Source organism: Paroedura picta, chromosome 2 (genome assembly GCF_049243985.1).
Source record: "Paroedura picta isolate Pp20150507F chromosome 2, Ppicta_v3.0, whole genome shotgun sequence".
Lineage (NCBI taxonomy): Eukaryota > Metazoa > Chordata > Lepidosauria > Squamata > Gekkonidae > Paroedura > Paroedura picta.
In genome coordinates this window covers 148583611-148598396 of record NC_135370.1, presented here as the reverse complement: position 1 = coordinate 148598396, position 14786 = coordinate 148583611, and the positions used below count along the sequence as shown (strand labels likewise).

The following is a 14786-nucleotide window of genomic DNA, read 5'->3' as shown; positions in this document are numbered from 1 at the left end:
ATTACAACAACCTTTTGATGCAGGCAAGACTGAGAGATACAGGCCCAAGATCACACAACCAGATCCATGGCTATGTGGAAACTCAAATCTGGCCCAGTCTGACACTGTAACTGTTAACCTCACCCCTCCTTTTCTCACCAGGGCGATACAGCAGCTTTGAAGGTTTACGAGCAGAAGAATGTGGGATCCTGAATGGTTGTGATAATGGACGTTGTGTACGTGTGCAGGAAGGATACACCTGCGACTGCTTTGATGGCTTCCAATTAGACTTGATACGCATGGCCTGTCTGGGTAAGTGGCTCCCGGGGGAAGAGGTCAGGCTTCCCAGAAACTGAGTAGGGATCATGGCCCATCACTGAGAACATTTCAGGGGGTTCCAAGAGATCATTTTTTTTAATGGCTTGACCTAAGTGCTTGGACTGTGCTCTACAATGTCATATCCTTTAATGAGGTTCAGGGAGTACAAATACAGAACTCCAGACTAGGGTTGTGCGATTCGGCCGCCGAAGCAGCCATTCCGTCCGGGCGCAGTCAGCACCGCGCCGCGGGGGGGGGGAGGGCGGTGCCGGCAGCGGCGTGACAGCGGGCGCAACCACGCAGGCGCGGAACTCCGCGCCTGCGTGGTTGCGCCCGCTGTCACGCCGCTGCCGGCACCGCCTTTCCCCCCCCGCGGCGCGGCGCTGGCTGCGCCCGGACGGAACGGCTGCTTCGGCGGCCGAATCGCACAACCCTACTCCAGACCCTTTCCAGTCTTGACTTGCTGCTAAACGAACTCATCCAAATAGAATTGGACAAGATGTCATAGTCCCATTGTACACGGCACTGGTCAGGCCACACCTGGAGTACTGTGTGCAGTTCTGGAGGCCTCACTTCAAGAAGGACATAGATAAAATTGAAAGGGTACAGAGGAGAGCGACGAAGATGATCTGGGGCCAAGGGACCAAGCCCTATGAAGATAGGTTGAGGGACTTGGGAATGTTCAGCCTGGAGAAAAGGAGGTTGAGAGGGGACATGATAGCCCTCTTTAAGTATTTGAAAGGTTGTCACTTGGAGGAGGGCAGGATGCTGTTTCTGTTGGCTGCAGAGGAGAGGACACGCAGTAATGGGTTTAAACTTTAAGTACAACGATATAGGCTAGATATAAGGAAAAAAATTTTCACAGTCAGAGTAGTTCAGCAGTGGAATAGGCTGCCTAAGGAGGTGGTGAGCTTCCCCTCACTGGCAGTCTTCAAGCAAAGGTTGGATACACACTTTCTTGGATGCTTTAGGATGCTTAGGGCTGATCCTTCGTTGAGCAGGGGGTTGGACTAGATGGCCTGTATGGACCCTTCCAACTCTATGATTCTATGATTCTATAATTTGCTGTATTTTCTGGCAGAGCTCTGGTGATGTTAGCAGCTAACGAATAGGCAGAAGGCTTGGAGTAGTGGGGGGAAATTGTGTGCTAAACCAGTGGTCCCCAACCTTTCTGAGGCTGGGGACCGGCAGGGCATCGGGCCGCACCCACAAGCTTGCAGCCTGGGAAGTTTTTTACTGTGGGGGGGGGCGGGGAGAGGGAGCCGCGGCCCGGCACCGGGCCGTGGCCCGCAGGTTGGGGACCACTGTGCTAAACCTTTTCCTATAAACCATCAATTAATGGAACAACCCATACCACAGGGGGAAAGTTGTCAATCTTGCTAATTGAAGAGGTATGTTGAAAGTGTTTCATGCGTACTGTGAATTACATGGCAAAATGACAGGGAAAGCTCTTTTCCAACCGGTGCTTTCTGCTTCATAAAAGAGGATCCCTTTAGCTAAAGAACTCCATGCAAGGTCCAGAAAATACAGGGCAGAACATTATTTTGGAAATATCTCTTCCTTCAGAAGACTTCAATACAGCTTGTCCCTTTATTTAAAAAAATTTAGAAACCCAGCTTTATAGACTACATGGTAAACAAATAGGTTTGCTGCTGACTGAGAGGATTCTAATGCCTTCAGTCTGTAGTAAGCAAGAAGCAGCTAAGCCTGCAATTGAGAGTCAAAGGCCTTCTTCTCTGAGCAGAGGGGCACACTAACGCAGAAAAGACAAAACTAAAGGCTGGAAGATGGAGGGAGAAACCTGTTAAAATGGCACTGCAGGCAGAGCAGAGGGGGGGGGGGAATGCTAAAATGAAATGGCACACAATGGCTAAAGAAGTCTGCAGCTTATCAGACTGATTGTTTGTCATACATTTTACAGTAGAAATAAGTCCAAACAAAAAAAGAAAGTGTGCCTCAAGTTTTACCCTGCAATGTGCCAAGCAACTGCATGTCTTTCCATCACAGCACACAGAGCGCAGAAACAGGCAGAGCCAGAGCTGGCAGTAGCTCCTGGCCCTCCCTTTCCACATGGCAGCCTTGCTGAAAGACACATCAGTGCCTTGCAACACATTACCAGCACCAGTGAAACACAGAACATATAGTTGGTGTCTGTTTTAACACATGATGAGGCTTGGTGTCGAACAGCTTTTTGCATGGCAGCCACATTGGTAGGTAGTGAGTTGGAAAGGATGTTATCGCTAACTAGGCTGCTGAGACACCCTGTCAAGAGGCCAGCTGGCATCAGTCAGCAAGAGTAAATTGATACTACTGACTTTGATGTTTGAGGTCTCTTCAGTAGGGCAAAAATGTTGAATAATGTGCAAAAAATGGGGAGAGATTTTTGCTGAAGTGCTCTTGGAAAGTTCACTGTCACTTTTGGTTCCCTGCTAGGTAAAATACTTCCTGTTTCATAAACTACAGGATAGTTTGTACATTGGTGTGAGGGTATATTTCTGCAGACCATACTAATGCACAGATGCAAAATGAGACCACCTGATGCCAGCAATTGCATACCAGACTCTTCTCCTTGCTGATCTTTAGGGGGCACATGAAACACTGCTAAAAGGTTCTCACCCACTGTGCAGACTCTTATAGACGCACTACTTACCAGCCTGTGCCTTGTAGCCTACAGGAAAGCTGCCCTTGTGTCCAAATGCTACATTTGTGACCTAGTGCATGGATTGAAAGCTCTCGCAGCTTGGAACCCTGGCTGGCTATTTAATGTACATCTAGTGTCTCAGTTAAACTGGGCCTCACTGAGGATGCTGGCGAAGAAGGCTGGGGAGGGGTCCAAAGGGCAGAGAATTCTTACTAGTGCATCTAAAGCATGTTCTCTTCGTTCTCCTATCAGATGTTAATGAGTGTGAAGAGGCAAGTGCCACTGAGCCCCTGTGCGAGGGCAGCACCTGTGAAAACACAGAGGGCTCGTACCGCTGCAACTGCTTGCCCGGATACGTCGCTTTAGCCGAGCCCCATCGCTGCGTGCCGGAGACAGCTCAGAGTCCAGCGGCAGCGTGATTGCAGACGGCAGTGGCTGAGCAGAGGCAAGCCCTTCAGCCAGACGCCACTCGGAGAGCCGGAGACCCATCAGACTGGGCAAGGACTCCTTCAGCATCAGCTTTAAAGCCCATCTGCCCGTTGCTTCCCAGAGCACAAAAATGCAACATCTCTCCCGGGGCTGAACTCAAAGGCCAATGAGAAGCTCTAAAAGGTGCAAGCAGCCTCCTTGCTGGTCCACTCAGCACAAGTGCACTGTTTCAGCCACCGTGCACACTCAGGGTCCAGTCCCCTCACCAACTTCCATCTGACAGGTTGTCATCTTTGCCCATCCCCATTTTAAGAACGAATCATCCTCTCCCCTCCACTCACGTCCACTGTGTGGGTGAATATTTCACTCTTATTTCGTCTCCTCAGCCCTTCAGTTCCTCGTAGGATTTTGTCTCATCTGTTATTCCCATTAGACCCCCTGCAATATTTTGCCCCTTTCCTCCAACTCCCCCCCACCCCCGATTGTGCGTGAGATCCCTCCACCTGGCCCAGAACCACCACACTGCATGCCATATGCCTTGCTCCCTCAGAAACACAGTGCTGGAAGTTGGTCAGTCAGTCACGGGACATAAATGGAGGACTCTTCCAGCCTTTGGTCCTATGGGCAGCGTCTCACCATAGCTGTTGATGGGATTGTGTATTTTTGCTGGTGGTAACAGCAGACAACCTCCATCCCACAGATGTCACAGGAACCCTGTAATCCTGCCTCCTTAAGCCTCTCTTACTAGCAGTGCAAGAAACACAGCCTTCCATACCTGAGCCTGGAACAAGCTGACCAGCTTCCCAGCATACGGATTCTATTTATAGTCAGGCAGTAGCTTGGACTCCAAAGGCCTTCTTGGTTTAAGCCCTCTATATTCATCCTAGGGCATTTATCCACTGCACTTTCTATGACTGCTGGAGTGTAAAAATTTGGGAAGTGGGAAGGATTACCTCTCTTTAGCTTTGGAAAGTGTTCTATGTGATATTTTCTACTGGGGGGGGGATACGACATAACATGAAATAAATGTTTTGTATAGTGATTTATTATGGCTTGCATGCTGGGGGCTAATCATAAGCATTAAATCAGAAAACACCGTGATGGAAGGATGCACCCAAGAACCAAGCCAGGATTAGGAAATGGTAGTTTGCAACTGGTAGCTCTTTCACCTTTGAGAGCATTGAATGGAAGCATTATCCCACCTGTCCCACATGGTTTTCAAATGGAGAATGTCTGTACACCCTCCCTCACCCATACCATCCTTCATGTTTTCAGGAGCACTTCATGAGTCACAACTGAGTCATACATCATGAGGGCAACTTCCGCCACTTGATATCACGGAGTGGAGAATAAGCTCTGTAAGCAGTTAAAGGTTACATGGAGACAAATATAATTTAATCTCCAACTACACAGTGATGAGACACAGCACCTTTCAGGCAGTAAATGTTTTACTGTCCACTAACAAAACAGACAGAAGTTAATTTATAACAATTTATTAAAAGGAAAGTTATTAAAAGACTGGGATTGAGACAGCAGTTTCCCCAGCAATTCTAGTTTATAAGATAGTGCAAAGCATTGGTTAATGCAAGTTATTCCTGCATAGAAATTAAACGCCATTTTGGTCCGGCATCTGTTTCCAGGAAACTTTCCCCATTCTTTGAAGCAAGTTGCTGCAGAAGGGTGTTTCTATTCCGTTTCCTTTTGGCTCCAGGTAGGAAAAGCTGATGCAAGGAAAGTCCAGGTCATGGCAGAGCTAGGGGAGGGAGCAGTCAGAAGCCTGCATTATCAGATTACAAGAGGCACAGGAATGTCGATCAACAGCAACAGTCATTATATTTGATGACCCAGTTTCCTTACAGAAAACAATCCCTTCTAGATGTGTGTTCCATTTCAGTCACTTTTGCCAGTAGTTATGTGCACCTTTACCCTGAACTACAGTAGGACTTTCTCCAACCATCCAGATCTCCTTGAGTAGATTCATTTTCGCCAGAACACTGGCCTCCTGCTTTATCTGGACCTTGGGAAGACTGTAATTGTGTGAATCAAAACAAGAAATGCTTTTACAGCAAAGCATGTGACTCTTCTGTCTGTATCCAACTGCCTCTTCCCTTCCCCAGTAAACATCAGGGGTTCCTTAACCAGTGATCTCGACAGGAATCCTCCAGCAGAACAACATCTGGCTTTGGTCATCAAGCAGTTCCCATTTTACAATCAATTTCAGCTGGAAAGGAATAGTAAGATAAGTTTATCCTCAGGTTTATTCAAAAGATTCAAAACCATCCCCATCTATGTTAAGATATTAATGCTAAAAGAACACACTATTTCCCCCATTCTTTCCGATATAACACAAAGGAACCACTGATACCCTCCAGAACTGAGCTAATGATACATCTCTCAAAAGGAATAGCTAGTTCTAGTGCCTCTGTCTCACAAAAACAAGACTAGGGAACGAACCTGTATTTTCAGAATGCACACAGAGGCTCATAAGACCACACGATCCTTTATACAAGATCACTTGTTGCTCATAGGAAAATTAGATATCAAGCAGAAAGGGTTCAAGTTTAGCCTTGGGCACATCAACCAGTTTTATAGGTGTTCTTTTCCCCCATGGGGAACCTTTGATCATATAACTTGTGGTCTGAAGCGTGACAGTTCAGACTCGGGGTCTGTCAATTACTCTGCTGTTTCTGACAAATCATCCTGGGAGAATCTTGTGTGTACAACTAATTCACACACAAGCTTATTAGTCCTCTCTCTGATGTGACAAGCTTCAAAGGCCTCCCAGGAAAGAGTTAACCAACTGCTGATCTGAGTGACTCCACCACCTGAAAGGCAGCTACGTCCTGGGACTTGCCCATTTAGATACTTACAGACGGATACTCTGTCTTCACTGGAAGCTTGTTCAGGTAGTTATAAGAATGGCCCGTCTGGATAGGACACTGGATCCCACACTTGCACCCATCAGGCTGGTCTAGTGGGAAGGCGATGGGCACATGTAGCAGTTCTCCATACACCTTCGCTTGGCTGCCCTGGCTGTCAATCTCTGAAGAAAAGGAAAGCAATCAAAATAAGGACAGCTATTCTTATATTACTGAGGAGCAGTAACAGCCTTTCCCATGGTGGCATGCAAGAGAAGAACTATTTCCGGTGCACCAAGTCATTACTACAGTGCATTAATCACCTTTGCCAACCTTTATGCTGTGTTCTCCTGGCTGCTGCAAAATATGCACAACTCCCTCCCCGCTCTTTAGGAAAGTCATCTCTCTCTTCTAAGTTTCTTTCAGAGAAACGCTTTGTTCTTCTAGTTTTATCATGTTTTGATTTTTATTTTGTTTTAACCTTCTGCTGCTTCTTTATCTACTGTTTTCACAGTTAATTTCTCACCTGCTACTCTGTGTGTGTGTTTTAATATATTTTCTGCAGTATTGTTTTAATCGGGTGTTGTAAGCCACATTGCAAATGTTTACACGGAAAGTGCAAGATACATTTTTTTTTTTTTTAAAGTGTAGGAAAACTCTTGAAAACAGAATGTGGATCGTTAGCTAGAACAATCCCTTGTGGTTTTGTGGAGCCACTAAAAGTGTGAAAGTGCACAGCCCGTCATGACTTGCTGTCAGGAACACGAACACAGAAGGGACATGAGTGTAGCCACAATTTGCACAGTGCCTTCGTAAGCAGAGCTATACCTTAATTAAGTCTACTGGAGCCAGTGGGATCAGAAGGGTGAAACCTCTGCTTATGGTTGCACTGACACACATTGCTTCCATAGTGTCCCTAGATGGAATGTTTCCATGCAAGAAACACAGAACATTAAAAGCCTCCCTGACTCAAATGCTGAACGCCAACAGGAAATGCCCTTCAGTCCAGTGCATGTTGTAGTTTTAAGAGAGATGGAAGCCAACAGAGTAGACTTACTGCTAGAGAATGTGACATTGATTGTATAGGACTCCCCTTTGTGAAGCACACAAGGTTCTGTGGGGCAAGGACTCACGTTGACCTCCTTTATATTTCCATCTTTGGAACCTGTGAAGAGAACACAAAGAAATAATCATGGTATGATCATTGTCACATAAGTCAGTTCTTGGCTGCAATGGTACTTATTGCTACCATTGGTCAAAGTCCAGGTTTACCATAAAAGCCTGTAAATCTCTATTTTCAACTGTATGACTACATGTAATGTGATATTTCCAGTTTTTCCTGGTAACAGTGTGATTTTGGTTAAGGTAGAACAAACAAGCCACCAAGGATGCAGCTTGCTTAAGTTAATCAACGCTGTCAAGCTTATAGATATAGGTATTTGTCACTTAGGCTGATCATGCACAGCAGCGGCTGCACTAGGATGCTGCCAGTTCTTTGCGGCGGGGTAGCATGCCCCACCACTTCTCAAGTACACATGGGGGATGCACATGCACAACGTAGATTTTGACTTCAGTACTGAATTGCTCAGAATCACAGATTTCTTCTTTTCAGTGGCAAACAGTAATTCACGTGACAAAAAGTAAAAACAGCGCATGAAGGGCCAGAACTGTTCCTAGTGATCCCAGCAATTAGAACTGTGTGCTTCAATGTGCTCAGTCCAATTCTGGGTCCTCTGAAGGAACACTCTGGGCAGGTTTTCATACAAATACCATCACTGTACATGGCATTTTATAGCCCAACAAAAAAAAAGTGGATAAAAGGGAGGGAGGGAGGGAGGGAGGGAAGAACAAATTCATCTTCTTATAGTGTGCAACATAGAGCATTAAAAAAGGATAACTGATCTACAAATGAAAATGCAGAAACAAATACAACTGCTTTGCAAAGTGAGAATCAGCCCTCTAAGTTGCATAAAGTGGTTTCTGCTTTCAGATGACTAGAAATGCAGAACTGAGACTATGTCTCTGAAGCCTTTGCCAGGTGCAAGCTTTGGAAGGAAGTTGTGGTCACATGAAATTGCTTCTTTGTATTTAAAGCTGTTAATTAGCAATCCTATTTATCCATGAGCACAGCAAAGCAGGAGAGCTCAATTCCCAATAAGCCTATATGCCTGCTTACTCACAAGCAAGCCACAGTTCAGTGGGATTCCTTCCCTTGTAAGTGCACCTTAAACAAACTGCAGCCATAGTTTCCAAACAGCTCTCATGCTGAAAGAATAAGGAAGTGGGTAGTTAAGCACAAAGGCTGCTTGCAAAATAATAGCACCCTATATACACAACCTTCTGGATGAGGGCAAATAATATTAATAATCATCTTTATTTGTATAGCCTACCCTTCCCGGTTGGCTCAAGGCAGGTACATGCCACAGTCTGTTATTACACTGTGCTTCAAATTATGGGGAGCATTTCTGAGACCCATTTCTGTGGCCCATGGGGCTACCAAAGACTCTGCATTCCAGCATGTCAAATTAAATCCATTCAAGACAGCACAAACTGTATAGGTAGCCCTATTCTCCCTTCTTGTTCTAGAACACAGAGGTACTTCAAAAATGTCCAGCATCACCTTAACAGCAGATAAGAAATATGAGCTTCAGTGTTGCCTTTGCAGCAGAGTGTAATAAATTACATCCAGCTGGTTAAGCTGTCTTTCTGTAAAGAGCACGTAGCAACATGGTTCTGCCACATACTTAAAAAAAGAAAACACTCCAAAATACCTCCACTCATTTGCGAAACTGATTGATGGACACAAACTTGCAGAGGAGGGAGGAATCTGCTCCCATTAGGAAGGGTAACCAGATTTCGAAAAACAGAGGACATATTTCCCAAATGATCACCATAACAAATCTCATTTTAAATACCCCTACTATTTAAGCTGTGATAATTGCTACTAACTAGGAATACTCCTAACCAAAAAGGGGACATTTTCATCTGTTTTAAAAAAGCTTAAAAGAGGACAGTCAGCAAAAAAAGAAAAAAGAGGACTTGTCCTCTGGTAACCCTACATTAGGCCATTATGATTCATTTCTTACAAGCAGCACAGGATCCCTGTATTCCTCCGTCTTGGGAGTAGGAAAGGATGGCTCTTCAAGTACATTATAAAATACTCAAGACATCTCCTCCCCTGGAACAAGGAAATTTTTAAATAGAGGCTGATGGAGAGGCTGATTCTGTGAAGACTCAAGGGGGTGGCAGGTTATATTGGATGAGCAATATTATTATTTATTATTATTATTATTATTTTTAGATTTATTTCCCGCCTCTTCCGATAAGCTCGAGACGGGTCACAACAACTAACCCCATTAAAATTCCCATTAAAACATCAATCTACTAACATGACGGCTAAAAATCCCATCCCTGATGTCCCTGATTCGCTGACCCTAGCCTCAACCATAGACCTGGTGGAAGAGCTCCGTTTTACAGGCCCTGCAGAAAGGGCCTGTAAATAGGGCTGTGAGTGTCCTGCATAGTGCAGGGAGTTGGACTAGATGACCCACGAGGTCCCTTCCAACTCTATTATTTTATGATTCTATGATTCTAAGGGAATACAGTTTATGCACAAGGCCATACTGGAGCTATCACAAAAAAAGCTGAAGGTATATTGGCAGTTTCTGCTAACCAACAGAAGGCCACTTTGCACGTGACTGTGTGGAAAGCCACTGTAGTGCAACAGAGCCATGCTAAGAAGGAGAAGTCCCAGGTTCAGCTCTCTGCCATGAAACGTACTGAGGGATCTTGAGCCCCCTCTGCCCCCAAGCTGCTCCTCCCACCTTCTGTTCTTACTGTGAAAATAGACACGGTTAGAAGAACCATGAACTTAAGCTCCTTGTAGGAAAGGGGTAAATAAAATAAAATTAATTAAAAAGATTATTCCAAATGGAAATTCTGTCAGGAAAACATTCTGCATGAAATGACTCTTGAAGCAAAGAGGTGTATGAGAATTATGTAAGTGAAAGAATAAATGTTATTCCCTGTGCCTGTCACATTCTTCCCCAGACCAGAACTCCCACACCTTGTTTTTACAATATATTTCCCCCCTACAACTTCCCCCTGCTATTCGTACATCTCTCTCCTGAGCTACTATGTGAATGACAGAAGTTTGAACTGTTACACAGACTACTTGATGCAAGTAGCAAGCATGGCCTCGAACTGGAGCTGTTAATACAGGCAAGTGACCAAAGCCATGTAAGAGCAAAGAACCCAGATACTAGACATCTATTCTGATAAGATTTCTGAGCAGGAAGGAATCCCTGGATTACATTCCAACTACTTGCCCTGCAATGAAGAACAGATGTTTTGGGATTCATTTGGGATTCAGGTAGCTATCTGACAGCGAGTCTGATTCTGTGAAGGTTCAAGCGAGTGGCAGGTTACAGTGGATGTGTGATAGGGTTGTGAATATCCTGCATTGTGCAGGATATCCTGCATTGTGCAGGGGGGACTAGATGACCCAGGAGGTCCCTTCCAACTCTATGATTCTATGATTTTAATATGCTTTTTGCTTCATTTAAGAATACTGCTTTTCAGCACACATCACACCAGGCTGACATCAACAACACTAAATCTGTTTATTTTACTGGAAATGCTAGCATAAAGTAACACTGGTCAAAAGTAACACTCGTCAACACTGGAAAATTAAAGAGAGATTTGTTTCATGTTGATCTTAACACCTTCCTAAAAATGGTATGAAATAAAATGGCATGAGCCGGTAACTAAATTGGGAATTAGAAGATAATTAGCAAATATGAATAACTCGATTCAAAGCCTGTTCATGAGGATGGGCTTTGACAGCCCCCTCTCCCCCCGCCGTGGCCGCCCAGCAGACACATAGAGGCGGCATTGCCCCTGGGTGAGGCGTTTCTGGGCCCCTGCTTCACCCCCGCCGGCGGCGTGGCCTTCACCTCGGGCCTAGAAGCACACTTCTAGGCCCGAGGGGAAGGCCTTCTTTACTCATGCTGCTTCTAGGCCCAAGGGGAAGGCCTCCTTCTTTATTCACGGTGTCCTGCCGCTTCCCCGTCGATTTCTGGCCTGTCCTGGTGAGGGCCTAGAAGCCTTTCTGGCCTGCCCTAGTGAGGGCCTAGATTGTGCCCTCACCCGATTGGCTAGAACTGCTGTCTGTCCTGGTGAGGGGGCAATCAGAAGGCGCTCTCCTAAAAGCACAATACAACAACAAAACTTTAAGTTTTGCATGTTGATTTTTCTACTGTTACCTGCCCTGAGCAACTTGGAAGGGTAGGTGAGAAATAAAAATTATGATTATCTGTTTTGAAAAGTGACTTTCCCCAGCAAAGAGACATGACTAGGAGTTGAAGGAGTTTCAGGGAGGAAAAGGTTCCTTTCCGCCGCCTGTCACAATCATGCCAAGATGCACCTCAAGAGGGCTCCTCCAAAATGGAATCGTGAGGTTTGGGGCAAAAGAATACTCTGCATAGACGAGCAGTGAATTCTATTGCCACAGTCTCTGGTCTCAATGTCCCTCCACACTGCCATGTTGGATCAGACTAAAGTTCCATCTAAACAAAAATGTCTATTCCAGCAGTGGCCAGCCAGAGGCCCCTGAGAAACCTATAAGCAGGTTTTTATGGAGGCAATAGTTATCATTGTTATTAATTTATATGGGCACTGAACAGGATATGAAGGCAATAGTTGTCCTTGGCTTTTTTCACTGAGCAACTCATATTCAGGGGCATAGACAACATTGCCTTCATGAAAGCCATTTCATCCTGGCTAACAGTGATGATGACTGAGTGCAAAACTATGGTTTAACTATGACTGGATGATTATTCAAATCCTGGTTTGCTTCAACAAATGCTGGCTTCACTCTTCCTCTGTCTCCTTTGCGGAGACCCAACAAGCACTGCAATGAAGACAACAACAGGGAATAAAGCAGGATTAAACCACAATGTCTCCGTTCTGCACCTCATACAAAACCATATTTAAGACTACCTGCAAGTAGTGAACTATCTTCACACCTCACTTTTAGACTGTAGTTTGACATACCTCAACTAACCTCAATTAATTTTTTAGACACTCTCATTCATTTTAATCAGTGAAAACCCTTCCTGAGCCCTGTAAAGACACAAAAATGCCATATAGCCTCAAGTTTTCTCAGGCCACTGATCTATGAAGGTCAGTGTTTGTCTACTCAGATTGGCAGTGGTTCACCAAGGTCCCAAAGAAGAGGTGACATGACAAATCACCTCCTAGCAAATCCTTTTAGCTGGAGAAACCAGGGATTAAACCTAGGCTCTTCCATCCACAAAGCACTGTTCCACTCCCCCCCCCCTTCCCCAATTACTAATAGGCATATGATGCTGTCTCACAATTGAGTCAAACCACTGGTTTATTGAAGTCAGCATCATCTGCTTTGACTGGCAGCAACTCTTTGGGGGGGGGGTCTCAATGCAAGGCAGGAGTTTATATCACCTATTACCTGATGATGCCTGATGGCATGCAAACTAGATGCTAAACCACTGTGCCACAGCTCCCTCCTATAAGCCCTTTTAAGGAGCAACACTCAGGCAACACTCTTTAAGGAGCAACACTCTTAAGTAAACCCAGTTAAGTCATAGACTTCTGTGGACATGTACAACAAGAGATTGGCCCTGATTGTCCCTCTTGATAGCACTCTCACAAGATTGTCCCTCTTGATAGCACTCTCACAAGATTGTCCCTCTTGATAGCACTCTCACAAGAAAAGAAGAAGCTGCCTTCAAAGCAAAGGACCATCCCAGAGATCAACAGGATGTTATCCTGGCAAACTTCAGTCTCGGCACATGGTAACTCAGCTGTGGCATGAGGACTTAAAACACTAGCATTGAGGTGGGCAGATGGCCTCCTTTCCTGTTTGCTTCAACATGATAAATTCAGCTGAAACTTTTTTTTTCTGGCTAAGTTTCCTAAGAATCTGAGTGACGGGCTTCTGAAGCTCTGACTCACAATAGCACACACTAAAATAAACGTTGCCATTCTTTAAGTACTTGTCTTTTCTTTTAACACCAAAGGAACTGAATCTTTCTGATGGCTGTACATAAAGTTGTATTTCTATTTACATTACAGCAATTATGCATAAATATATGTATTAATAAATATTAACTGACAAAATGAGACAGAAAGAAATAACTGACTTATAGGTGGTAGTAAATGACAGAAATAGGATCTCAGGGTGAGGAAACAACAGGCATTCTGGAAAAAAACATGTAAGATACACAAGATATATCCTGACATGTCACCTTACTATTCATAGCTCTGTAAATAAAACTTTGTAGTGACTTTTTATATTCTATATCATGTAAGCTCGCTCTTTTCTTTGGTACCCACACCGGCCCTTTATTAGTCATCTCCATCAACCAAACTGATGCAAACCGTCACGCAAACTTCCCCGCTCACCGGAGCCTCCTTGCAACTTCATAGGGAGCATAAATCCTTGCAAAGCGGAGCTCCAGCGGGCCACATCCTATCGGGCGGGCGCATCTGTCTAGTGTGGAGAGCGCAGGATATCGCCCCTGGCCCCGGCTCTTCCCCACGCATCCTCCGCCCGAGGGAGAGCGTCCCACCAGCGGCCGCGCAGGGCAGCCCGTGGCGGAGGAAATGCACCGCTGAGGACGGGGGGTGGGGGGGCGCGGAGGGCTACTCACCGCAGTCCAGGAACTTGACGGGCTCGGCCATCACCGCCCAGCCGGCGGCCAAGAGCAGCGTCAGTGTCAGAGCCCACATCGTGCCGGTCGCAAAGAGCAGGAAACTTCCCGCAGCCAGCCGCCGACCCACTGAAAAAGTAAGCGGCCGCGTGACTCTGCGCAGGCGTCACAGGCCTGGCCCCTAAAGCCCGCCCGCCCCGGAGCAGTCACCTGAGGGGGGCGGGCCTGTCCTTCCAAGGCCGCCCTGGCTGGCTGGGGCTGTCGCTCCGAGGAACTGGGCTAAGAAAGCAGCGGCTGGCCGAAGGCCGAAGCCTTGGTAATCGCCGCATATGGTGGCGGGGCCGCGAATGACGCTTCTTTTCGAGCAAAGCCGCGCTCAGGGCCATTGGGATTCATACCGAGCAAACGAAGCCCGTGCGCTTCCGAAACGGCACATCCTACAGGGGCAACCTTATTTGACTACTGAAGCGTTTAGGGGGCCCGGGCTCACGACAGCTTGGCCTTTGAGATGCCATAAGATCTCTTGCCATTTTGTTTGGCACAGGTTCATTCTGTTTAATTCCAGCGGACTTCGATCTGACGTGTACTAAAATGCCATGGCATACCACGCTTATTTGAGGGCCAGGATGGGGAAAACCTTCTCTTCTGCTTTCCGCAACCTGGCCTGTATGTGAGATTATAATCGTCGCATAATACTCCCACGTTGCATACAGGGAGATAAAATGGATTTCAGAAGGATGACCATATACATAATTATGACTTTTTAAAACTCCTGCCACAGTAGCCAATGCCTCTTTATTAATCTGAGCATTGTTCCTTTCAGCTGAGGCCACTGTCTTCGAGTAAAAAGCAATTGGTGCCTGTGTACCT

The 14786-nt window shown here is 45.8% G+C and overlaps 2 protein-coding genes across 3 annotated transcripts in view; one reads left to right on the top strand and one right to left on the bottom strand.

Moving 5' to 3' along the window:
• The window catches only part of LTBP2 (latent transforming growth factor beta binding protein 2), a 160674-nt gene extending 155990 nt beyond the window's left edge, over positions 1–4684 (top strand). For both annotated transcript variants that reach the window (XM_077323234.1, XM_077323233.1), the window contains 2 exons: positions 142–291; positions 3191–4684. In XM_077323234.1, coding sequence (XP_077179349.1) covers positions 142–291; positions 3191–3357 — 317 coding nt within the window. In that variant the 3' untranslated portion in view covers positions 3358–4684. The remainder of the gene's footprint in view (positions 1–141; positions 292–3190) is intronic.
• Positions 4685–4844: 160 nt separating this feature from the next.
• Positions 4845–14153, bottom strand: NPC2 (NPC intracellular cholesterol transporter 2). The gene is made up of 4 exons (XM_077323239.1): positions 13917–14153; positions 7283–7390; positions 6238–6410; positions 4845–5588 (listed from the first exon to the last, which is right to left on the bottom strand). Exons 1-4 carry the CDS (start codon positions 13993–13995, stop codon positions 5502–5504), a joined length of 447 nt encoding a protein of 148 aa, XP_077179354.1. The 5' UTR covers positions 13996–14153; the 3' UTR covers positions 4845–5501.
• Positions 14154–14786: the final 633 nt, after the last annotated feature.

Coding starts and splice junctions, on each gene's coding strand:
- NPC2 (XM_077323239.1), bottom strand. CDS start 13,995: ATGTGGGCTCTGACACTGACGCTGCTCTTGGCCGCCGGCTGGGCGGTG. Junction 7,391..13,916: donor CGTCAAGTTCCTGGACTGCG/GTGAGTAGCCCT, acceptor TTCTCTTCACAG/GTTCCAAAGATGGAAATATA. Junction 6,411..7,282: donor CAATGTCACATTCTCTAGCA/GTAAGTCTACTC, acceptor CCTTTTCTTCAG/AGATTGACAGCCAGGGCAGC.